This window comes from Balaenoptera ricei, chromosome 14, assembly GCF_028023285.1.
Source record: "Balaenoptera ricei isolate mBalRic1 chromosome 14, mBalRic1.hap2, whole genome shotgun sequence".
In the NCBI taxonomy this organism is placed as follows: Eukaryota; Metazoa; Chordata; class Mammalia; order Artiodactyla; family Balaenopteridae; genus Balaenoptera; species Balaenoptera ricei.
The window spans coordinates 18,505,208-18,530,875 of NC_082652.1; the positions used below are offsets into that span (position 1 = coordinate 18,505,208).

The 25,668-nt window shown below is 54.4% G+C and overlaps 1 protein-coding gene across 4 annotated transcripts in view; it reads left to right on the forward strand.

The window, feature by feature from the left end:
* The first annotated feature begins 5,496 nt into the window (after positions 1–5,496).
* TRPV4 (transient receptor potential cation channel subfamily V member 4) overlaps positions 5,497–25,668 on the forward strand; it is a 37,170-nt gene continuing 16,998 nt past the window's right edge. The window contains exons 1-3 of one of the 4 annotated variants that reach the window (XM_059895731.1): positions 5,497–5,703; positions 20,142–20,558; positions 23,618–23,790. In XM_059895731.1, the coding sequence (XP_059751714.1) occupies positions 20,173–20,558; positions 23,618–23,790 (559 nt within the window). In that variant the 5' untranslated portion in view covers positions 5,497–5,703; positions 20,142–20,172. Of the gene's footprint in view, positions 5,704–5,884; positions 5,971–19,677; positions 19,741–20,141; positions 20,559–23,617; positions 23,791–25,668 lie in introns of those variants that run through there. The other 3 variants (XM_059895730.1, XM_059895732.1, XM_059895729.1) reach the window with 3 other exon arrangements.

Sequence of the window (25,668 nt, forward strand, 5' to 3'; positions counted from 1 at the left end):
ATGAAGGCTAATTCCAAAATGCCCGTGGCCAGCTGTGGCTCGGCCACACCCACAGGCCACCAGGCCTGCTGCCCAGCGGACTGGAATCACGGCCAGTGGCTGAGGGCTGCGGGTGGCTGTTCCCATGGCAACGGATGTCTGAGGGGAAGGGCTTCCTCCCCACCTGGCCTCAGGTTTCTGCCCCCGGGAGAATTCCAGAAGAACCTAATGGTCTCTGGGACAAAGCCAGCTCTTTGTAGGACCGAGGTGAACAAACCAGCTGAGTGTCCCCAGCCTCTTGGTATCCTGTCTCTGTGGCTTCTAGGTAAATGTGGGGGGATGTGATCTCATGGGGGGCCTGCTGTCCATTGGGGCAGCCCCCCAGAAGAAGACCATCAGACCCCACACCCTCCTGGCTCTGTGACCTTGGGCAGGTTCCTTCACCTCTCTGAGTGTGTTCCTCTCCTGTAGCTGGGAGGGATTGGTGAGGATCAAGCCCTATGCAGTGCCTGGCACACAGCAGGTGCTGCATACATGCACATAGGCCAGCCCTGGTACTCCCCCACCCTCGTCCCCAATTGTTTCTTCTCCACATCACGACTTGAGCCCTTCCCTGGCACTCAGAGAAAAAGCCAAAAGACCAACCAGAATTCTCAACCCCTACAACCCCATGTTCCCCGATCTCACCCAGGTGGATGTGAGCAGGGCTTCCCATGTCAGAGGTGAGGGGACTAAGGCACAGGGGGCAGTGCCAAGTGGCTGCTAGAGGGGCTGGAGAGTGTCGTTTGAATTCAGACGGTCCTGGGTTCAGATCCTGACTGCATCACCAGCAGGTACCTCAGGCAAAGGGCTTTCACTGTATGGAGGCTCAGTTTGTCTATCTGTGAAAAAGGCTGGAGAAACCCACCCCTCTGAAGTGTATTGGGAGGAGGGACTGAGATGGCCAGGGTCTGCAGGAATCCAGCCCCACGTGGTGGTTTTGGCTGCATCCCTAACTCTGAGGAGCACTTCAGGCCCCCAGGAACCTAGACACCAACTCTTGGCCTAAGCCAAGCTCTGGAGCTGCGAGGACACCAGCAGGGCTAAGGGGGTGCCCAGGGGAGAGAAGGAGGGGAGAGGGCAGAGGCAGAACAGCATGGGGTGTGGGAACAGAGAGGAAGGAAGTTTCTGCCTGGGAGTGTAGGGGAGAGCCATGCCAGGGAAGCCTGCTGCCTGCTGGACTCAGTAGTTCTCATCTGTAAAATGGAGACACTAATGCCAACCTCACAAGATGCGGGAAGGAAGATGTGTAAGGGAGAGTGTAGGGTAAACATAAGAGTGCTCAGAAGGGGATGTTGGTCTTGGTGGGGGAAGCACAGTGCCCACACAGGACTAGTTACTGAGCGTTACTGTGTCCTGGCATTGCCCGGCCCTCATGAGCATGATCGTGTTTAATCTTCCCAGGTAGGGGAAGGGGTAGGGACAGTTGCTATTCCCATGTTATAGACAAAGAAGTAAAGCTCAGAGAAGCAAGGTCACCTGCCTGAGGTCACACAGCTTAGAAATACAGTACAGCCACTCCCAGGTACTTTGGACTCCAGAGACCACATTCTTCTTTTTTTTTTTTTTAATCTTTTGTAACAGCTCTATTGAAATACAATTCACATACCATGCAATGCACTCACTTGGAGTGAACTATTCAATGGTTTTTAGTATACTCACAGATAGATGAAATTCTTACCACAGTCAATTTTAGAACATTTTCATCATCCTGAAAAGAAACCCCATACCCTTTAGCCATCACTGCTGCAAGCCTCTCCAGCCCCTTGCAAACACTAGTCTACTTTCTTTCTTTTTTCTGTTTTTTTGGGATGCGTTGGGTCTTCGTTGAGGTGTGCAGGCTCTAGGTGTGTGGGCTTCAGTAGTTGCGGTACTTGGGCTCTAGAGCGCAGGCTCAGTAGTTGCGGCACGTGGGCTTGGTTGCTCCGCGGCATGTGGGATCTTCCTGGACCAGAGATCGAACCCGTGTCCCCTACATTGGCAGGCGGATTCTTAACCACTGCACCACCAGGGAAGTCCCTAGTCTACTCTCTGTCTCTATGGATTTGCCTCTCCTGGACATTTCATATAAATGGAATCATACAATATATGGTCTTTGATGTCTGGCTTTTTTCACTCAGTATAATGTCTTCAAGGTCCATCCACTTTGTATCAGGCGTGAACACTTCATTCTTTTTTTTTTTTTTTTTTTTTTTTTGGCGGCACCACGTGGCTTGCGGGGTCTTAGTTCCCTGACCAGGGATCGAACCTGGGCCCTCAGCAGTGGAAGAGTCCTAATCACTGCACCGCCAGGGAATTACTTCATTCTTTTTATTGTCAAATAATATTCCACAGTATAGATATACCACATTTCATTTATCCGTTCATCATTTGAGTTGTTTCTATTTTGGCTAGTATGAGTAGTGCTGCTGTGAACACTTGTATACAAGTCTTTTTGGTATTCATATGTTTTCATTTCTCTTGGCTGTATCCCTAGGAGTGGAATTGCTGGGTCATATGGTAACTCTGTATTTAACTTTTTGAGGAACTGCCAAACTTTTCCACAGTGGCTGCACCATTTTACATTCCTACCAGCAGTGTATGAGGGTCCCAGCTTCTCCACATCTTTGCTAACACATATTATGATCTGTCTTTTTGAGACCATATTCTCATTGACTTTGCTGTACTAGAATCTGCCCAGCTTGGGTTCAAATGCCACCAGCTGTAGGATCTCAGACACGTGGGCTCTCTGTGTCCTTTTGTAGGAAATGGCATAGGAACCCCTCCCTTCCGGGCTGTCAGGAGGTGAAGTGGCAGCATCAGGGCTATGCTAACTGTAAAGTGAGGTGCGTATGTCTTGTTTTTATAACCGGGGGTTGGGGCAGATGTACCAGGTATAAAGTCCCTGAGATGTGGACCCATCTGGCTCCCGATCTCTCCCCAGTGCCTGGCACTGATTCTGGCATACAGTAGGCTCTTGCTAAGTGTAGACCCTCGATGCTGCCAGGAACCTCCCTTAGTGGAAGTGGCCGTGCCTCTGCTAGGGACTCGGGGACCCATGTGGGACCAGGTGCTGGGCCTGCCTATAGCCTCTACGGGACTCTCTGCCCGTTTTAAGGGCTTTGAAAATTTTTCCTTCCCTAAGAGGAAAAGTTCCTTCTGTTGAGAGTCTCTCGTTCTTCCAAGGCAGAGGCTGGAGAGTTTCACCAGAGACAAAAAACAGTGAAATAATGGCAGTCACATCCTAGCAGTGGCCCTTGTTCATATTAGTCAAACCACCGAGTGTTTGCTGGGTGCCCCGAGCACCTCACTTTCTCTTCCCACTCCCCCCTTTCCTGCAAGGCAGGCCTGCATGCTTTCAATCAGCCAGTATTTTTTCCCCAATTTTTCTTTTATTGCGGTAAAATACACATAACAAAATTTGCCATCTTAAGCCATTTGTAAGTGTACAGTTCAGTGGCTCAAAGAACACTCACATTGTTGTGCAACCATCACCACCATCCATCTCCAGAACTCTTGTCATCTTGCAAAACTGAAAGTTTGTACCCATTAAACTGTAACTCTATTCCCCCCTTCCTCCAGCTCGATCAACCAGTATTTTTTTTTAGATAATTTTTAAAAATAATTTATTTGGCTGCGCCAGGTCTTAGTTGTGGCATGCAGGATCTTCGTTGCGGCGTGACAGATATTTAGTTGCGGCATGCAGGATCTTTTAGTTGCAGCATGCGGTATCTTTAGTTGCAGCATGCATGTGGGATCTAGTTCCCTGACCAGGGATCGAACCCGGGCCCCCTGCATTGGGAGCACGGAGTCTTAACCACTGGACCACCAGGGAAGTCTCAATCAAACAGTATTTTAAAAGCATCTACTAAGTGCCAAGGGGCTGGTCCTGCAGCTGCAAATGAGACAGACGTGGTCCTTGCCTTGTGGGAACTGATACCCATTTTTCATATGAGAAGACTGAGGCACTGAGAGGGAGAGGCTCTTGCTCACGGCTCCCACCTCATCAGTGGCAAAACAGAGTTTGAACCCACGGCTGGCATAGGGGCCAAGATCCATCTTCTCAGTCCAAGATGAGTCACTTTTTTGCATGGGGCCTCAGTTGCCCCGTCCATGAAATTGGGTTCAGGAGGGAGTTGGGTTAACCATACGGATGCTGAGGGCTCATGCCTCTTCCCCCTAACTTTGGAGAAGAGCAGACACCCTCCCCGACCCTATCTTCTCTCGTCCCCTCCATCACCTTCCTACTAACCTGAATTATCCCTGTCATTTTCTTTCTATTTGAGAAGGGTCTTTCTGCAGAAATGGGCTCCAGACTAGTTATGCCCATGACTCCTCTGCTTCCCAACCTGGCCCAGCCCCAGCCCCAGCCCAGAAGGCCCCCAACAGATAGGCTTTCCATCAGGGAAGTATGAGGGGCCCCCTGTTTACATTCCTCACTGCCAGATAGCTGCCTGTCTGCTCTGTTTAAGATCCTGGAAACCCAGAGTAAAAAGTTTCTCTTCCCCATCCCCTCATGGAGGGAGCTTTGGAGAGGCCACACTACCTTCCAAGCCTCAGTTTCCCATCTGTAAAATGGGCACAGCAATCCCTACCTCATAGCCTGGTGGGAGGAAGGTTTACATGACACCCCCCCACCCCACCCCTTGCTCAGCGAGTTCATTATTAAGGTTTCTTTTTGGTAAATGTTTCACACTGGTGGTTTGAATTTTATTTTAATTTTTGGTCTGTTCGTTTTGGCCACAAGGCATGCAGGATTTTAGTTCCCTGACCAGGGACCGACCCATGCCCTCTGCAGAGGAAGCACGGGGTCTTAACCGCTGGACCACCAGGGAAGTCCTCAAACTGGTGGTTTGAACACATCACTTCCATTAAGGTTCTCTGTCTCCAGTGATTCTCAAATTCCACTTTCTAGCTGCCGAACCGACACCCCGTGGTTAAGTAGAATAGTAGAACTATTTCTACTTGCAAGCTCAGGAGGAAGGACGTACCCCACTGTCTTCCCAGTGGGAGAGTTAGCTCAGTTTAGTAAAAACAATAACGATAAAAAGGGCTAAGAATGCTCCTTGAGCTCTACACAGACCTGGTGCTCCCCCCATCTTCACTGTGATGTGAGGTGGGGACATATCTACACCGCGCTCTACAGAGGGGACACTGAAGCACAGAGAAGGGACCAGCTGTTCAGTTAGTGAGTCACAGAGCTAGGGCTTGGGCTCAGGGAGTCTGGCTCGAGGCTTCCAACCAGTCCCAGCAGAAGTGAGCTGCCCGTCCCATGGAGGTATTCAAGTGTCTGGGGTAGAAGGTGTGTCTGGGTGGTGGGGCTTACCTTCGCCACCTGTTAAAAAAAAAAGCACTCGTTGATCTCCTACTCAGTGCCAGGCTCCGTGCTAGGCGCTGGGTAGAGGTGAAGTTAAGAGGAGCTCACATTGATTTAGTCCTGGACCTGCACTGTCTGTAACACAGGTGTCTCCCCTGCTGGACGTGGAGCTACCTGAGGGCCGGGACCTACCGCAGACCTGTCTCTGAATTGTCTGCTGAATGAATGAATGAGCGAAAGCGGGGAGGAATCAGCGAGATGCCCATTAACAGATGAGGAAGGAGTCCCAGGCTGGCGAGGTCAGCAGCCCATGATCGCAGGATTCCAGCCAGAGCCCCCTCCACGGAGCGCCTGCCCCTCTACCAGGGATCATGACGCCCACTTTCCAGGTGAGAAAACTGAGGGCCCGCCTCTACGCCCCGCAGGGGAGCCGATCCCGGGTGCGGGGTAGGCTCGGTGCCACCGCTGGAGGGCGGGCGGGGTGGGCGGGGTGCACTCCGCGGGCGGCGCGCGAGGTGGAACCTGAGCCGGTGGAGGAGGGACGCGGCGGCGGCGGCGGCGGCGGCGGCCGGCCGGCGGGCGGGCGGGAGCTGGGCCGGCTGCCGGGATTCAGGAAGCGCCGCGCTCCCGGCCGCCGGCGCCGAGCCCTCCCGGAGGTGAGTGGGGCCTGGAACTTCGGGGCGGGGACCCTGGGAGGGACGGCCCAGCCGAGGACCTCGCGCGCCCCCGGGCACATCTTGGAAGCTGCGGAGTGGTGGCCTGGAGCGCGGGAGGCGCGGGACCCGCGGGGGGCCCTTGGGCTGGGCACCACCTCTCTGGGCTTCGGTTTTGTTACCTGCGAAGAGGGCGCCAACGTGGGCTCCGCGGATGCAGGCCCAGGTCCCCCAATATCCAAGCCCAGGAAGCAAACACAGAAGGCCCTGCAGCCCACCCCGGAGTCACCTCCTTTTTGGAGGGCTTGGAAGAGGGAGTTGGGGTCCTGAGGTTTGCCCCCCACCTCTGGGAGGGAATTGGGAGCCTGGAACTTCCAAAGGCCACTTCTTTTTTTTTTTTTTTTAAGAAATTCACATTCTTTTATTTATTTATTTATTTATTTATGACTGTGTTGGGTCTTCGTTTCTGTGCGAGGGCTTTCTCTAGTCGTGGCAAGTGGGGGCCACTCTTCATCGCGGTGCGCGGGCCTCTCACCATCGCGGCCTCTCTTGTTGCGGAGCACAGGCTCCAGACGCGCAGGCTCAGTAGTTGTGGCTCACGGGCCCAGTTGCTCCGTGGCATGTGGGATCTTCCCAGACCAGGGCTCGAACCCGTGTCCCCTGCATTGGCAGGCAGATTCTCAACCACTGCTCCACCAGGGAAGCCCAAGGCCACTTCTTAGTTACTGAGTCCCAGAGAGATGGCTCTTTCCCCGCAAGAGGCAGGAAAATCTTTAACCTCCCCTCCAGCTCTGCCCTGGAGACTCCTGGGAGGTCTCTGAGGACAGGGAGAGACTTCCCACCCTCCCCGCATGGGTGGCCGTTCCAACCACAGGCACCCCTGCCTGGCCCAGCCACAGCGGGTTTCTCCATCTGTCTTCCCCATTTTGCAGATGAGGAAACTGAGGCTCAGGTCTGGGATGTAGCCAAGTGGAATTTAAACCCAGGGCTGTCCGGCTCCAACGTCCTCCCTGCCTGGTGCCCAGGGGGTGTCTTGGAAGTTACCCAGGAGGGGGTGGGCTTATGGCTGCTGAGTGTCTACAACAAGGGCTTCTGCTGGGAGGGGGGGTAGGGGCGTGATGTCGTGTGTGAGCTTTGATCTGGGACGCTAAGACCCACTGGAGGGTTTAAGCTTTGCCACTTTATCTCTGGGGTGGGGACAGCGGGGTGAAGAGGTGGCCTCTTCTGAGAGGTCAGGTACGAGGGTTGGTCCAGGTCATCTGTGAGGTTAAAAGTGGGGCTTGTGTGGGCCCGAACCCTCACTCTGCCACCCCACTACTGTGTGACCCTGGGCTGCTCCCTCAGCTGCCTGAGGGACAGGGAGCTCATCTGGAAAATGGGGGTTGGCTGAGGGTGACCCCTGGGGCTGGGGTGAGGACAGCGGACGTGTGAGGGGGTCCCACGCCGTGCCTGGAGCCCCAGCTGTTACTATGCTCGTGCTGTTGTTGCCCCAACGTCTTCTTAATGGAAGGGGGTGAGAAAGGTGATTGGCCATTTCCGCATTTCTCTACATCATACTGTTTGAAAAATAGTGGGAACCAGAAAGGCTAGGGGCCCCTTTTCCCACCTTCATTGATCAATCGGAGCCGGGAGGGGCTCCCAAGACAAATGGCAAATGGCGGTCATGGGCCAGTCAGGTTCACGTTTGTGAAAGCAGGGTGGGGTCATTCCGAAGTGGAGTTTTCCGAGGTTTAGGGAACGGGCACCTGAGGAAAAAGCGTGCAAGAGAGCCCCAGTGAAGATGCCTGGGATTCCCCAAGCTAAATCCAGACCAGATGCCTTATATCCGGGCCGGGCCTGTGGACACGCCTCCCACCTCATCAGGTGTGAGCTGAGCCTCAGCCGTTTCCTTTGTCCATCGAACCCTCCGGGAAAGCCATCCTGTGCCAGCCCTGGGCTGGGCACTGAGGCACCTCAGACCCAGCCTAGCCCCAGCCCGAGGGGCGTGAACCGAGCGGTCCAAGAGAGCCGCTGAGATGGGAGGAAGGGCTGCCCCTCTCCCACGGCTGCCTCCCTGACCCTGGGGTTGCCCCTCGTGCCAGCTGTGGCTTCCAGCAGGAGCACCCGCACCAGACCTGAGGGCGCCCAGCAAGGGAGCACTGTGCTGGATGCCGGGAAGGGTGTGCTGCCCGTGGGTGGGGGTCAGGGGAGCGCGCTGGGGGCGGCACGGTGACGATCCAGTGCCCGGGACGGCTCGATCAAGGTGGCGCTTGAGCCTCACCTGGAGGAATAAATGCAGATGTTGGGCAAAAGGGTTTTTTAGGTAAAGACCTGACTTCTACCTGTCACCAGGTGGTAAAACTAGGGTTTGGAGAGCTGAGACATTGTCCCCTTTGTCTGGAGTGTGTGACATGAACAGGAAGGACAGGGGATCAGACAGGCAGGGGCTGGGTCAGACCTAGAAACCCTACAAGTCCAGGCTGGGAGGGACATGCCGGATGTGTGGTCTGGAAAGGTCCGCAGAGTGGGGACCAGGCGGGGAGGCCGGTCCCCAGGCAGGGGAAGTCCTCCAGGCCAGAGGTGTGAGGCCCCAGGTAGGGACTGACAGGGGTGGCTGGAAGGTGTAGGAGGGAGAGAACCACGCAAGCCTTGGCCTCGCTGCACCTGGCACGTGGTGCTCAGTAAATCACTGTTGCACGGTTGAGTGACTGAAAACATCGTTTTGAGAGGGCCGGAGTCCTTTGAGGTCCTTCGTGTGTTCCCAGGAGGGAGGGGGCCATGTGGAGCAGGCGGCTGTACCCCTCCCAGGCCCCCGGCCTGCTGTCTGCCTCAGTTTCTCCCATTTGACTCCGGGAAAGACACTCCAGGCCCCTCCCCAATTCATGGGGACCCAGGGACTAGCTCCTCTTCTTGTCACACACACGATCTGGGGAGCCAAGGGAACATTTCATGCCAGCAAGCCCTCTGGAATGCTCTGCGTCACCAAGTTGGGGCGGAATTCACCTGTTAAAGATTAATTCAGATCTCTTGAGATGCTTGTGGTCCTGGGCCCCGCAGCTGCCGCTCTGAACTCTGGGTGCAAGATTCTTTCTGGCTTTAGCCAGGCGTGGGCTGCATTAGTGGTCATTACGATGGTTGCGAACATTTATTGAGCACGTACTGTGTGCCAGGCACTGAGCCCAACACTCAGTACATTTGGATGCAAAGCTAGGATTGTACCCATTTTTGAGAGGGAGGGACTGAGGTCAAGGTGGTGAAGTTGCTTGCCCATCTGGGAAGGGCCGGAGCTGGGATCTGAACTCCATTTATCTGATTCTAAAATCCATGCCCTTAACTTCCAAAGTGGCCTGTCCCCATTTGTCTGGATCTGGGGTCATGGGAAGATAGTCTGCAGTTTAGAGATAAGAACCTGAATTGTTCCGACAGGCCTGGGTTTAAATCCGAGGCCTGCTGCCTTCTCACCAGGGGAGCTCGGGCAAGTCACCTCATCTTTCTGAGCCTCAGTTTCCTCATCTGTCAAATGAGGCTGTCAACCCCCTCTTTGCAAGGACAGTCCAAGGCACACCGATGGGGCTCTGAGCATTATCTTCTTCCTCATCCTGTCCCCCGGCCTGTGCCAGCGTGCATTTTCCTCCAGCTCATCTCTCTGAGAACCCCTCTGTGCCAGGAAAGCAGGTGGAAGGTAGCAGGGGCAGAGCTAGACTTGCATTTGGACAAGGGGTGCTGCCTTTTCAGCTACAAAATATTTACGGGCATTGACTGAGCTCTAGGACCGTCAGAGTTTCCTGCTTTCCTAATGTAATGCTTAAAAACAGGGCCAGAGCCTGGCCAGCTGGTTCAGATCCCAGCTCTCAGTAAGTTCCCTTACTCCTTGGTCCTCAGTTTCCTCATCTGTAAAATAGGATGTTAGTGCCTGCTTCGTGGGGGTGGTTGTGGACAGTCTCCAGAGCAACACGGACTGTTCAATGTGTAACCAGTGTCTATTGCCTGACAGTCACCTTGATGGTGTCACGGCATCACCCCCACTGGAGGTGGGCAGGGCAGGAATACTGAGTCCCATTTTACAGCTGAGGAAACTGAGGCTCAGAGAGAGAAGTAATTTGCCTAGGGATGCCCCGCTGGCTTATGGAAGAGCTGGACCTGAAAGCCAGATCCCAGTGACTCTGGACGCCTTGGGTCCCTGAAAACTCAGTGGGTGGCTCAGCTTCCTTCCTGGAAGGCCACTGGACTCTCCCCTCTTGGAGTCTGACCCACCTCTGTTCACATCCCAGCTCCGCCACTTGCTGCGGTGTTCCTGGGGCTGCCACCCGGGGTTTGCTGGAGGTCAGAGCTCTGCCAGTTGGGGAGATTTGGGTTATTCTGGCTGCCACTCCTGCCCCGGCCTGGACTCCCCCTGCCTTGGGTGCCCTTGGGTCCCCCTGAGCTGTCACCCTGGCCGAGCAGGAATGAGGAAGGGAGGCCAGGCCCTCACTTTCACTGTGACTCTGACTTCCTTCCCACCTCTGAGCCCCTTCCTGGTCATCGGCTTCCCCTTTCTGCTCCGAGCCCTGCCCACTGCAGGCTGTGTGGCCTCAAGCAGGTCACCCCACGTCTCTGAACATGTTTCCTCAATTGTGAGGGATGGTCACAGACAGCACACCAGGGGCATAGGAGGCCCTCACAGGTCTGCTCCAGGTGAGGTCAGAGGGTGGGAAAGCCTACGGAAGGAGGTGGTGGCGTGGCGGGGCAGACAGGAGGGCCATTGACCAAACGGGAATACGCTTATTTTTCTTGGGTGGTGAGTAACGGCCGCCCCTCCTGCCCCCGCCCTTGCCTGCCGCCACACAAAGGGCTCCTCAGTCTCACTGGACGCCTGTTTTTCCCTGAGGGTGGAGTGGCCTGGCTTCCACCCGGCTGACCTGGAGGGCTGACCACCTTCTGGGACAGCTCGTCAAGAGTATATATGGGGGGGCTACTTCCAACGTGTGTCCCCGATGGGCTCCACAGGCTCAGGGGGGACCCCGGTGGGCAAGGGGCCAACTGACCTCAGACAGGGACCGGTTTGCCCGGTTCACTCCTGTCCCTGTGTCCCTTGGCAGAGAGGAGGGGCTGAGGAATACCTGTGGACAGAGTGAATGGTAAAGGAAGGAAGGAATGAGTGATTGAACAGATGAATCAGCAAGGCGGGGGCATCAGGAGAACCTGCCTGCTCAGATTCAGACTCGGGTTTGGGCGAGTGTCCTGGCCTCTCTGAGCCTCAGTTTCCTCATCTGCAAAATGGACTCATGATAGCTGCCGCCCTCATGGGGGGACATTGAACCTCGTAGGTCAGAGAACCCAGCATGCAGTAGGTGCTCAATAAATTATGTTAAAGGATGGGAGGGAGCAAGTTAGCTAGCTGGGTAGAGGTTCAGCTGTGGAGATCTGTCTGCCCCGTGGAGAATGACTTAGCTGTTTGTGATTCCTTTCACTTATATCCATGCGTTCATTCATTCGTTTGTTCATTCATTCAGCAAGTATATCTTGGATAGATACTATGTGCCAGGCCCTGTCCTAGGCACTGGGGACTCAGTGGTGACTGGAACAGAAGAGGTCCCTGCCCTCCTGGAGCTTGTGTCCGCGTTCCCATCATTGGGGGCTGCACTTTATGAGGCTCTGACACCCACAATGACCATGCAACCCAGCAGTGGGTGCTGTGATTAGTTCGCTTTTAGAAATGAGGAAACTGAGGCTCAGAGAGCTGAAATAATCTGCCTGGGGTCACACAGCTACTAAGTGGCAAAGCCACAATGGAAACTCCAAGTCTTTTTGTGCCGGCTTGCCCCATGACTTCCAAGGGGCGTGGCATTTAGAAGGATGACCCCAGGGAGAGGGCTTCATAGACCCTGAAGGGATGAACTCAAATGGGCTTAAAAGCAGATGGTTGGAATCCTAGCCACATTCCCTTCCTGTTGAGTTGTGACCTCGGCTGGGTCTCTTGGTCTCGCCGAGCCTCAGTTTGCTCACCTGTGAAATGGGGATGAGAAGTAAACGCGAGAGTGCTCAACACATGATGGGTGTTGGATAAATGTCAGCCCCTCCCCTCCATTCTCCCCAGACGTGGTTTATTCATCTGACAATGGAGACGATGATATCTAACTTCTAGAGTTATTTTTTGGATTAAAAGAGATAGAAGATGCTGTGTGACATGGACCAATGGGAGGGTAGGCACTGCTAATGTGGGATTTCAGGCCTTACTCTCAGCCATAATTCCAAGCAGTTAGCCAGAGACACAGCCTACTGTTGGCATAGGCTGGTGGTGAGGCCGGCTGGGGCAGAGAGAGGATCTCAAACTGGTTTTCTGCTGCCTGGGGCTCCCCTCCCGGCTCCTGCCCGACCCATTCATTCCACGGGTGTCTGCTCTCTTCTCTGACTTGGTCACCTCGGGACTTTTGCATGTGGGTATGAGGTGGAGGGGTGTGTGTAGGTATGGGTGAGTGGGTATCCTGTCTCCTCTGGACCTCAGTCTCCCAGCTAGGAAGTGGGGCCATGATGGAAGAGAGATGGAAACGAGGAGGGGAGAAAACCCTTTCAGAAGACCAGGTCTTTGCGTAGAGTCACAAGTCCTGGGTCACGTCTCCCCAGCTGTAAATTGAGGGAATATTAACAATGAAAAGGCAGCTGCCTTTTGTTAACATTTACTATGTACCAGGCGCTGTCTTAAACTTTTGAATTATCAACTCAATCAATTATCTTCCATTATCATTCAATCCTCACAACAGCCTTTTGGTGTAAGAGCTATCATTTTATTTTTTAATTCAAAGCATGAATGTAGAGTCCAACCAATAACTATAAAGCAAATATGGGTTCACCCCTCCCAGGTGGCAGTAATTGTTTACCCCATTGTACAGATGAGGAAACTGAGGCCCAGAGAGAGATGACTTGCTCCCGGTCGCCCTGCCAGGAAGCGGCAGGTGGGGAAGAGGATATAGGTTGGGTAGTTTCTGAGGCCACAGAATCCTCTCTGGGGGGGCTCTCTGTGGCTGTGACTGTCCTCCAGGAGAGGGGCTGGGCTAGGGAGAAGGGGCCTCCGTCTTCCTAGCTGGATCTGGGTAGCATCATGCTCTGAGCAGGGCTGAGTTAGAGGGTGGAATCCAGGGCTGTGCTCTGATGGAAGGGGGCGAGGCAAGGGAAGAAGGAGCCGGAGCCTCCTGGGACAGGGACTTCATGTCCTTGAGCCCCTGCTATGCGCCAGCCCCTGTGCTGGACCCTTTATGAGCGTCTAACCTCACGACGTTCCCTTGTTGCACCGAGGAAACTGAAGCTTCGGGAGGGGAAGTGACTTGTCTGAGGTCACCAAGCTGGGAAGTGTTATTGAGATGTAATTCACATGCAACTCACCCTTTCAACTTGTACAATTTAGTGGCTTTGTAGAGTGTTCAGAGTTATGCAGACATCACCACTGTTTAGTTTCAGTGCCTTTTCATCACCCCCAAAATGAACCCCGTACCCATTAGCTGTCACTGTCCCCCCCCGACTCCCCCCAGCCCCTGGCAACCACTCATCTGCTTTCTGTTTCTATGGATGTGCCTATTCTGGACATTTCATGTAAATGGGATCCTATCACATGTGGCCTTCTGTGCTGTTCAGCGTGTGCTCTTAAACCATTTAGCCACACTGCCTCCTGGTGGCTCCCACCCTGGGGCCGGGGACCTTGGAAGCAAATGCGTGCCCGTGAGAGCTCAGAGGGGTATTTGTGTGCACTGTTGGAATCCCTCCGGCCAAGGACTTGCAGAATGACCAAGTAACTGCCGTGGTCACATTGGCTTTGCCCTCTGTGGGGCCCAGTGAGTCACCCCAGCCCTGCCCCGCCTGTGCTCCCTCCTGGGTGGGGGGACCCGACAGGACACTGGGGCTCTGTCAGCCCTGGTCAGGCAGCCACTGTGCAGCAAACAGGAAGCGGGCTGGGCCGAGACCTGCTAGGTAAATACAGGCTGTCTGGGGAAGGTGCCCGGCATGGCGTGATGCCCCCTGTTGCTGCTGCCTGCCAGGGCCTAGGGAGCCTCGGGCAGCCTGGCAGGCAGTGGGTTTTGCCTGGCCAAGGGGCTGAGCTCCCAGTGGCAGCTGCTCTGAGGTGGCTGCCAGAGTCCCAGGCTCTGGGCCCTGCCACTCCGCCCTCCCTGGCTATCATACCTTCCTTGGTCCTCGGTCTGTCTGTTCATCCATCTTCTAATAATGATGATGCAATGATACTGATGATGCTGACAGCAGCCATCGTTTAGTGGGTGTGTGCTCTCTGCTGGGTGCTATCTCATTTAACCCTCTCAACAATCCGGAGATAGGTGCTATGATCATCACCATTTACAGGTGAGGAAACAGAGGCACAGAAAGGCCAGTGACTTGCCCAGGGTCACACAACTGGTGAGTGGGCAGTTTGCCTCTGGGGCCCCTGGTCCCCACCACTCACCCTGAACCACTCTTCTTCCACCCCCATCTTCCACCCTTTTCTTCTCAAGTCTCCTGGTCCTTGTAAAGTATCCACGGAAGGCATAGGTCTTGGAGCCACATGGATCCTAGACCCGCTTCTGCCTCTAAGGAGCTGGGCAACCCTGTAAGAGTGACTCCACCTCTCTGAGCCTCAGTTTCCTCACCTCGAAGGTGGGGGGTTGGACAGAGCGGGTGTTTTCTCTCGGCACCAGCAAACCTTGGGACCCATCCTCATCCTCCTCCCCACCTCCCCATCCGCCCACCCACTCACCCATCTTTTCTTCCTTCCTACCTTTCTTCTCTGACGCCTCAGGCTGCACCGTTCCTCAGTGCCCCCTGCTCTTTCCCAGCTCCGTACCCTTGACCTTGCTGTCTCCTCTGCTCTTGTATCCCATTCCATTTGTCAAGCCCTCCTCCTTGCAGCCTCTCCCTGTGCCTGTCAAGTTTAGTGCTGCTTCCTCCCGCCTTCCTCCTTCCAGAACTTCAGAGGACCTTGCCTTGCAGTGTAAGAATTTACTGATGCCTCGGCACGATGCTGAATGCTGGGGAGACAGCAGACACAAAATAGTCCCGCCTTCATGGAACTCAAAATTCTAGAGGAGAAGGGAGAAGATGAGTAAAAGAATGATATAAGTAAAGGTCAAAGTCTAATCATGAGAAGCGCTATAAAGAGGGGCACAATTTGCTCTAAGAGTGAACACAAGGGAGCCAGTTTAGACTGGGGGCGGCCAGGAGGGCTTTTCAGAGGAAGTGCTGGTTGAGATGACACTCAAAGAAAGGGTTAGTGGAGGAAGTGCATCCCAGGCAGAGGGGACAGCCCAGGCAAAGGCCTGGAGGGGGAAAGCCATCTGCCTTCCTGCCTAGACTGTGAATTCCCTGAGCTTCCACTCCTGTTTGCCCTGCAAGCAGGTGGCACTCAGCAGATGGAGTGCACTGATCCCAGCTCCCTGGAATTCCTCCCCCTGGGGTGGAGCAGCCCCTGCATGCCTAAACTTGCCCCCAGATTTAAGCAGCTTTCCTTGGTCACGGAATCAGGAGGATGGGATTTGACATTACGTGCCAGGGTTTCCATGAGATCAGGCAAAGCCACGGGGTAACGGTGAGGATGGGTCCCTTCTTCTACCCTCTGCGTGGGGACAGGGGGATGGAGCAAGAGACTTCCACCCCACCCCTGCCGAATCCGGGATTCTCAGAAGGCACCTGCCATTCACGTAGTCTTGCGGTTTACTGTTTACCGAGGGCTTACTCTGTGCCAGGTGCTTGACTCAATTCATATAATCCTCACGATGACCCAGTTAAGTTCCTCAAGGAAAGGTGAGGCAAGCGAGCCTCGGAGAGGCTAAGTAACTCTCTCAAGCTCATCCAGCTGATGAGCGGTGAGTCTGGGAGCCAACCCCCTGATCTGTCTGACATCAAAATGCAAGTTCTTTCCATGCCCCCTTAGCTCCTACCAGGTGCCCCCTCCTTAGGGGGGAGGGATTGTGGGTTTGGCTGCTCTGACTGAGTCCGCAGGGCCATCAGAGCAGAATGCATGACCTTCAGCCATGTTTCTGGAGAGCCTGGAGTCTGACCCAGGCAGAGAGGACGGCTTGGGGACCCTGGCTCAGCACTGTATCTCCTCACCCCACCCGGGACCCCTGCACCCCTGAACTCGGCCACTCCCGAGCCCTTCTGGTCTAACCAGCTCTTACCACCAGACATGCCTCAGCTTCTTGCTTTGTCTAGCTGTTTCTTCTGTTTTCCCACCAGGTCAGCCCCAGCAGGGCAGGAGTTCTTTGTCTTGCTCACGTCTGTGTCCCCAAGACCTGGCACACAATAGGTGCTCAATACACATTTGTTGAGTAAATACATAGGTGAATGGTTTCCAGTCCTGCTCCTTGATGCTGAAAACAAAAACATTTGAAATCTGCTGCGTTAAATGAACACAGCGGTCACACAGTGTGTGGGGATGTCCACGCTCTGCGTAAATGTCCTTCGCTGAGCCCCAGACATGCTCCTGGTGCCAGCTGGGTGCTACCCGCTGCAGAGGCATTCCCAGGGGCTCACAGCAGGCACGCCCGCGTGTGCCTGATCACATGGGGAGAGACAGGAAGAAACCGACACGATATTTACACACAGAGGAGATGAAGGAGGACTCAGCCTCTCTCCTGCCCTGTACCCCTCCTTCCCTCTAAATCTGGCATGGGTTTGGAATGTGTAATAACAGCCTACAGGGCAAATTAGAACCGGGAGTGAACTCTATCCCCAACCACAGAGAACAGGGCAGTGTTTGGGGAGGGGATGGCCACAGAGCAGGCTGTGTGTGTGTGTTTGTGTGTGTGCACGCATGTGCGTGTACACGTGTATATGTGTGTGGATGTGCACGGTGGTGTCTGTACACACTTGGGTTGTGTGGTGTGGAAGGAGTCCAAGGTTCGGAGTCCAGAGGCCTTCGTCAAGGCCATTCACTCTCTGTGTGGCAACTCAGAGTCAGTTTCCTCAGCTGTAAAATGGGAGCAGTAGCCCAGCTTTGCTCACCAGGCTCTGGCCGATTAACCAAGGGAGAGGCTGGGAGGGCTTGGTGAATGTTAGCCTGGGCCATGAATGCCAGGCTGTAGTACTACCACCTGTGTGTGCCCGGCAGGTTGGGTGGCGAGGAGGACAGGTAAACTGGGACCGTATCATAATGATGATGATGATTAAAGTATTTGTCAAGTGCTTATTAGGTGCCCAAGAGACACCTGACTTGCCCATTACAGCAGCCCTAGGGGATAGAAGCTGTTTTGCAACCCTCATTTTATAGGTAGGGAAACCAAGGCTCAGAGAGATTAGCATGAGCTGTTAGTAATAACCCTTACCTCCCAGGGCTGTTGTGCACCTTGAACAAGATATTCTAAGGGTCTGGTGTGGCGCCTGGCTCCCAGGCCATGCCTTCAACTGAGGGGTTAGGGTAGCCCAGGCTCCGCAGCCAACTGCCAGGATTTGAATCCTGGTTCCGTTGCTAACCTGCTGGGTGGCCTCAGGCAAGTCACTTAACCTCTCTGAGCCCCAGTTTCCTTATCTGTGAAAGGGGAATTATAGCAGTACCTACCTCCAGGGCAGGATTTCTCAACCTCAGCACTATTGACTTTTTGGGCTGGGTCGTTCCTTGTGGTGGGGACTGTCCTGTGCATTGTAGGATGTCTGGCACTATCCCTGGCCTTGACCCACTAGATGCCAGTAGCCCTCTCTCCTCTGCGCAGTGTGACAACCAAACATGTCTTCAGACGTTGCCGAGTGTCCCTGGGGAGCAGAAGGGCCCCCGACTGAGAACTGCTGGTCTAAGTTTGCAGTGAGGACCGGATGAGAGTGCGTGTATGAAGCACTTGGGCTCTTCAGAGCCACATGATCACGATGATGATGGGAGTTTAGTTCAAAATTACTACTTCACCATAATTAATATGCTCATATTGATCTCTGTGTGTCTTGTCAAGGCTACGAGCAGTGTGTGAGTGACTGAGGGGGGATTTGAACCTGGGGCTGGCTGACTCCAGACCCCCTGTTGTGGAGTCCCCAGAAACCCTGGATGCCATCTGAGTTGAGATTTCTTAGGGCAGGGGGTGCAGGCGTGGCGGGGGTTTGAGCGGCTGCCTCCTCTGGCCCCCCCTATGGCGGGGGCTGTCCTGCCCCCGTGGGGCCCTGGGACGGGGTGCAGTAGTAAGGAGGGTGTTGACAGCAGAAGCACGTGCCCAATGCCTCCTCTTCCCCTGACCCTGGGTCCCCACTGAGGTGAACAGGACTGTGCCGGGGGAAGTCTAATCTTCCCCCTCAATGCCTGCACCCCAGTGGACACCCTCCCTGCCTCCACATACCCCCATTCCTGCATCACTAAGCCCAGACTCGTGTGGCAGCCACTAGGGGTCTCCCTTTCCCACCTGGCAGGTGAACAGGAACTAATGTCTCCTGAAGTCGTACTAAGTGCTGGCATCAAGTGGGTGCTTCAAACTCCTGAGGGCACTGGCATTTCCCAAGAGCTTTAGGAGGAGGTGTGGTTACCCTGGTTTTACAGGTGGGGAAGCTGAGGCCCAGAGAGAGGAAGTGATTTGTCCAGGATCACACAGCTGCTAATTAACCAGGGCCAAGATGGGAACCGGGTATATCTGATTTCAACAACTGTGCTCCTAACCCTTACTTCTTTGATTATAATCATTGAGAGCCCCCAGTTTAATCCCAGGGTTGACACTGGACGTGCCTGATCTCATTTACTTCTTCCTGCAAACGTATGAAAAAAGCTACTACTATTGTACCCATTTTACAAGTGAGGAAACTGAGGCTCAGGTAGCTAAAGTCACTTTCTCAAGGTCATGCTGCACATAAATAGCAGAGCTGGGGTTAGAACCCAGGCCTGGAAGACTCTAAAATCTAGGCTTTCCCTACCCTCTGGTGCCTAGAAGGGGGTCTGTCCCCGGCAGGGGCTCTGACCCTCTGTGTGCCCTGCTGCACCTGCCTAGAGAGGCCTCTTGCAGTGCCCTAGCCTTCCCTCCTGGCAGCCACAAAACAAACAAGGTGGGAACCAATCTTTGTTTTTCTGCTAATGTGTGGGGAGGGAGAGCTATAGAAAAGAGGGCTTTCCAGACATTTTCCTGCAGCCCAGGTGGGATGGTAGGAGTTCCAGGAAACTCGCCCTTGGTGTCCAGCCCTCCCAGTGGCGTGCTGCAGAGGGCAGGGGGCTGACAGCCAGCAGGGCCTTGCCCCTCCCTTGCCCTTCTCCTGGCTAAAAGTTGGGCCTGGGAGCCAGAGAGAGCTGGGTTCAAGTCCAACTCTTCTCCTTACAAGCTGTGTGACTTCCCCTCTTAAAGCTGCATTTTCCTCATCTGACAAATGGGAACAAATAATACCTTTGTCATCAGGTCGTGTGTCCATGTGGCACCCTTCTAGGTGTCAGGGACACAGCAGTGAATGAGACAGATGCATCCCCTATCTTCTGGTGCTTACAGCTCAGGAATTAACTAATCTCATGAACAAATGGTCAGGGAGGGCTTCCCAGAGGAATGGACATGAGCTGGGATTGCAGGTGGGCAGGAGTTAACCAGGCAAAGAGGGGAGGGAAGGGGTCAGCGCTTGGCACTGGGGAGCAGCGTTTGAGCACTGTGGGAAGTTAACTAAATTCTCGGAACCTTGGTTTCCTGTTCTGTGAAATGGGGTCATAATGATGGTACTGGGAAATTGAGGGCTACTGACTCCCACAGTGGGTTCATGAGTATTTCTGAGCACCTAGTGTCCCTGAAGCATAGATTTGATGGTTATGTTTTAGTAGGTGCTTACAGTGTGGCAGGCACGGCACTGGCCACTGGAACACGTGCTCTCTGCTTCAGCATCCCCATTTCACAGGTGAGGAAACCGAGGCTGTGAACCATCCACTTTCGCATCACATGGTTGCTAAATGTGGAGCTTGGAACTTGAACCCTGCTCTGGGGGCCCCGAAGCTGGCTTGGTTGGCCAGGAGTAAGCCCCGGGCTCCAGATCTGGGGACCCAGTGTGACTCTGACGCCCTTTCTCCTCCAGCTAACGTCCAGGGTAGCTGGACCCGAGGCAGACTCATGTTTCCAGGTCCCTGAAAGAGGCTCTGTTGCAGCTCCTGCGGGGGGCTGGCGGCCAACCACATCTGGGAGTGGCCACCCTGAACCCCTGTCATTACAACGGTGGCTTTGAAGAAGCTGGTAGCAGTGTTGTTTGCCCACGTGGGAGGGGGCTTCCTGGAGCCGGCCTGACCCCCTCCTGTTCCCTTGCAGGCCGAGCAGTGCAGACAGGTCCGGGGGCAGCATGGCGGATGCCAGCGAAGGCCCCCGCGCGGGGCCTGGGGAGGGAGCCGAGCCCCCCGGGGGTGAGAGTGGCATCCCCGGCGGGGAGGCCTTCCCCCTCTCTTCGCTGGCCAACCTGTTCGAGGGGGAGGACGGCTCCCCGTCACCCTCTCCGGCTGATAGTGGTCGCCCCGCCGGCCCAGGCGATGGGCGACCAAACCTGCGCATGAAGTTCCAGGGCGCCTTCCGCAAGGGGGTGCCCAACCCCATCGACCTGCTGGAGTCCACCTTGTATGAGTCCTCGGTGGTGCCTGGGCCCAAGAAGGCGCCCATGGACTCGCTCTTTGACTATGGCACCTATCGTCAGCACCCCAGTGACAACAAGCGGTGGAGGAGGAAGGTCATAGAGTGAGTACTGCTGGCTGCCTGGCCGAGGGTCTCCTCTGTATTGAATCCATCCATCCATCCGTCCATCCATCCATTCACCCATCCATCCATCCTTCTATCCATTCATTCATTTGTCTACCTATTCACTCATCCATCCATCCACCTATCTGTCCACCTTTCTGTATACTTGTCTATCCATTCATCTGTCTGTCCGCTTATCCATCCATCTGTATATCCATCCATCTGTGTATCCATCCATTATCTACTCATTCATTCATCCAGCTACCTATCTTTCCACCTAGCCATCCACTTGTCCAGTCCGTCCATCCATCCATCATCTACTCATTCAAGTATCTATCTACCCATCTATCCATCTGTCATCTATCTGGCCAATCATCCACTCATACAACAAACCTTCCATTTATCCACCATATACTTACCCAAAATCCATCCATTCTCCCATCTACTCACTGTTTATGTTCATCCAGCCAGTCAGCTATCAAACTATTCATAATTCATTCATTCATTTCATTTCCATGTCTTTCTTTTGTTCTCTTTCTCTTTCTCTGTCGTTAGCTACCCATCTTCCCATCTGCCCATCCACTTGTCCCGTTCATCTGTCCATCATCACTCATTCAAATGTCTATCGACCCATCTGTTCATCTGCTATCTCTCTGCCCAGCCATCCACCCATGAAAACCTCTCTCAGGCCTCTGTGTGTGTCTGGAGGACAGTCTTGAAGTCTGCAGATGTCCTGTTGTCACCTGGTCCTCCTCTGTTCCCCCTTGCTGATCACAGACTCATTTATGCCCTTGGATGAAGCCCACTCACCTCCTCAGCCCTTGCTTTGTTTCCTTTATTTATTCACTGAGCCACCGATTTGTTCGGTGACTGTTTCTGGAGCACCCACCACATCAGGTAGGGCGGTTGGCCCTGGGGCTCCAGGGGTGAGTCAGACCAGATGTTACCCCTACTCAGCTCAGACACTGAGTAGCTGTCACTGGTACCTTCAGTTTGGAGGGCAAAACAGGTAATAAGCAAGTGATTAGACAACTCACTTTGGGTGAGGTGCTGAGGTGGGAGAGGGAGCTGTTACAGGAAAGGTAGTCCAGGAGGGCTTCCTGGAGCAGCCGACATTTACGCCCAACGCTAAGGGGTGAAAAAGGGCAGCCACACAGCGGGGGGGTGGTGGGAGGAAGGTATTCCAGGTGGAGGGAAGTGCGTGTACAGGGGCCCAAGGCTACAGAGGCTCAACGTATCCAAGAAATGGGGCCTCGCAGTCCACATGCTGTACTGGACAAATTGCATCACCTCCACTCAGAGGTGGAAACAGGCCCAGGGCAGCAAAGTGCCCTGGTGTCCCATCCCTCCAAGGTCCCATTGGAAGTTGGTGGGCTCCCTGTCTCCCTTTCCCCTCCCTCAGATCCCCTCCTTCAAGACCTCATCCCCACCATTACCCCAGACAGCCAGGGCTAACAGCTTTGGGAGTGCTGCAGAGGAGTTGGGAGGTGGCTAAGCGGCTGAGGTCTTCAGAGACCCCGAAGGCTGCCTCGGTGAGGACTGGGGGCGAGGGTGTTATTTCATTTCATTTTTTGGCTCAAAGGTCACAGTTCAGGAGCAGATAAAATGGGGGCTGCCCTAGCCTGTGTGCCCCCGTCGTCAGGAAGCACCTCTTCCCCCTTCCCTGGCCCCCCATCACTGGAGGCACTGCCCTGGGGTGTAAAATCTGGGGCCCGGGCAGAGGAAGGAGGGAGAGCGGCTGTCCACTCCCCCTGGTGAGCCGCTGGCTTTCTCTGCCCTGAAGCCCCTGCCTCAGTGTCCCTTCCCCCTCTGGCCCCGCCACCTCTGTTGTGGTTCACTCTCTGCTCCCCTACAGCCCCTCTTCTCCCTCCCCACCTCCGCCTCTTTCTCTTCTCCATCCTGTCTTCATTTCACAGATTGTCCTTCGCCCTCGTACGTCCCGGGCACTGGGTGCGTGAGGACATGACGCAGGCCATCCCTGCCCTCATGGTGCCCCTGGGCCACTGCTGCTCCAGCTCTTTGTCTCTCAAAACCTAGCACACAGTAGGTGCCCAATGAATGTTTATCGAATGACTGAATGAATGTGTGTTTTTTCCCTTTTTTCTTTCTCCATCGCTTCCTCTCCCCCAGCCCTCTCCATCTTGTTCTATCTCCACCTGCCTCTGTAGCTCGGCATTTCTCCCACACATACAGACTCTGGACACACAGTAGGCACTAAATAATAACAGGAATATCAGCTAACATTTATTGGGTGTTTACTTTGGTGGGGCCTGGACTAAGCACCTATGTGCATGGCCTCATTTGTCTCAAATGTTTGTTGAATGAATAAATCAAGGAGTGAATGATTGAATAAAAGATAGAGTTGCTTTATCTTTTAGTCTGGTGTTCCTCCTTTATTTTCTTACTATCTTTGTCTCTTCCAGTCTCTGGATTCTTAAGTACTTAGTAAATGACAAATGGATGGATGGAGGGAGGGTGGATGGGTGGGTGTGTGGATGGGTGGATGGATGGATGGAAGACTGGATGGGTGGGTGGGTGGGTGTGTGCGTGGATGGATGGATGGATGGATAGGTAGATGGATGGATGGGTGGATTGATGGGTGAATGGGTGGGTGGATGGATGGATGGATGGATGGATAGGTAGATGGATGGATAGATGAATGGATGGGTGGGTGGGTGTGTGCGTGGATGGATGGATGGATGGGTGGATTGATGGGTGAATGGATGGGTGGATGGATGGATGGATGGATGGATAGGTAGATGGATGGATAGATGAATGGATGGGTGGGTGGGTGAATGGATGGGTGGGTGGATGGGTGGGTGGGTGGATGGATGGGCTGTGTGTTTCTTTCTGTCTCCAACCAACACACAGTAGGTACCAGGTAGAGTCTATTGGGATAAAACATTCCTTTGTGTCTCCAGATGTCTTTCTCCTCTCAGTCTGGTCCCTCCCTAGGGCTCCAGCTGCCCCCACCCCACAATCCCTGGGCCCCTAAGGCTAGAGACTGTGGGGTGGGCAGAGGATGAGCCCTCCTATCACCCGGCTTCCTCCCCCTTCAGGAAGCAGCCACAGAGCCCCAAAGCTCCCACACCCCAGCCGCCTCCCATACTCAAAGTCTTCAACCGGCCTATCCTCTTTGACATCGTGTCTCGGGGCTCCACCGCTGACCTGGATGGGCTGCTCCCCTTCTTGCTGACCCACAAGAAGCGGCTGACTGACGAGGAGTTCCGGGGTAAGCCACCCAGGAATAGCAGGTGGGCCAGCTGGGGGTTGGGGGAGGCCTGGCATTGGGGGCCCCCTTTCCCCTCAGCATTTTCCCTTGTGTTAGTGGGCTGCACTAGCCAGGAAGAGCACTGGACAGAGAGTCTGGTCCTGTGTGTCCTTTACCATATTACTTAACCTCTCTGTGCCTTTGCTGCCTTTCTTTGTTCATTCATTCAGCCTTCATTTATGAAAAGATTAGTGTCATAGGTGAGCAGAGTCTACCCACCTGGATTCAAATCCCACCATTACCACTTAAGGGACATGTGGCCTCTCTGGGTCTCAGTTTCCTCATCTGTACCCTGGGGAATAATAATAGCATAGTCCTGGCCTTTGAGGACAGAGAATTCCATAGTGCCAAGCACAAGGCAGCTGGGGTCCCAGGAGCTCCTGCCCCCCCTGAGGGGAGCTCTGGAGGCGGGAGCAGGGCATTCCTGCTTCTGCTTTGAGGCTCTGCCCCCCTCCCCGCCCAGCTTTCCGGCTCCCCGCTATAGGCTGGAGCCCAGTCACCATTGCCCTGGGACTTACTCAGCCCAGACAGCTCACTCTCCAGCCTCGTCCAGGCTCAGAACACCCACCTCGGGGCACTAGCTCCCTCCGCTACCCCAGGGCTTCCCTGCAAATCGGGGAAGGTGGCCTGTGAGCCTCTCCATCCAAGTCAGCCACCTGCTATGTGCCGGGTGCCAGGTGAGCTGTAATTAACTGGCCTAGTGACCCCACAAATCCATATAAAATGTCGAGAATCGTGGCACCTGCTAGGAAGGAGGGCCTGTCTCGGGTGGGCCAGCCATGGTAACAGCTCGGGGCTGACGAAGCTTCAGGGAGATCAGGGGCCATTTTTGGAGACTTTAGGTACTTCAAGTAAATTAAGTGAGAAAGTAGGCTGACCGGGTCTGCAGTATATTTTTCACATATACCTTTATCAGCCAGATTCTTTGAACACCAAAACGATACGATGCTGTATCATTGTGTCCATCAGAAGAGAATTACCGGACTTATAAAAAATATTCATTCATGGTGCCCAGCCAGGTGGTGTGGCCTCGTTTGGGGCACGAGCTTAGAGTCGCGGAGAGGGTCTCTGTGATGGTGTGAATCTCATTTGGAGATAACCCACGTTTAAGCCCCGGCCAAATGGCCCCACCTGGCCCCCCAAGTTCACCTGGCAAAAGTGGGGAGCTTTGAGGCGGAGTGAACCCCTGTGAGATGGGGATCATGGTGCCTGTGCTTCGGTGGACAGAGCAGCGCCAGGCTGGGCTTGCCAAGGCTTCTGGCTTCTCCTGAGTTCAGGACTGAGCTGAAAGGGGGCTCTAAGCCTAGGCTGGGAACCCCCAGGCCAGTGTGTCTGCATGAGGGTGGGTGGGGGACCCTAAGTTAGGCTGGGAGAGGGCCCTGAAATTGTACAGAATAATGCATCTGTAGAAGGGGCTTTACCGTGAGGCCCATTAATTAGGCTTCAGGCCCCTTGCTTGCTCTGGCCCCTTGTAGCCCTGGACCTAATCTGGAACTTGTAATTGTGTGTTCGCTTTCATTAACAGGATCCCCAAATTGTGTAAGTCTCAGGCTCCACAAAACCTGGATTTGCCCCTGTGGGTTTTTCTAGCCAGAGGCTCGTGAGCTCATTGATTCTTAGGGGAGTCAGTGACCGGCCCTCCCCTCCGCCCACACATAACCTCGAACTTGGCAGTTAACTTAGGGCCCTTGGCTCCAGCCTCCCCTCATCCCCACCGTGGGCAGAGCCACTTCGCCACCTGCTGGTGGAGTCCATAACTGCAACCCCTCCCCATTTCTGGGTAGCCGCCGTTCTTGGTGTCTTATACCAGGACCCAGGCTGTCAGCCCCGGACCCTGCT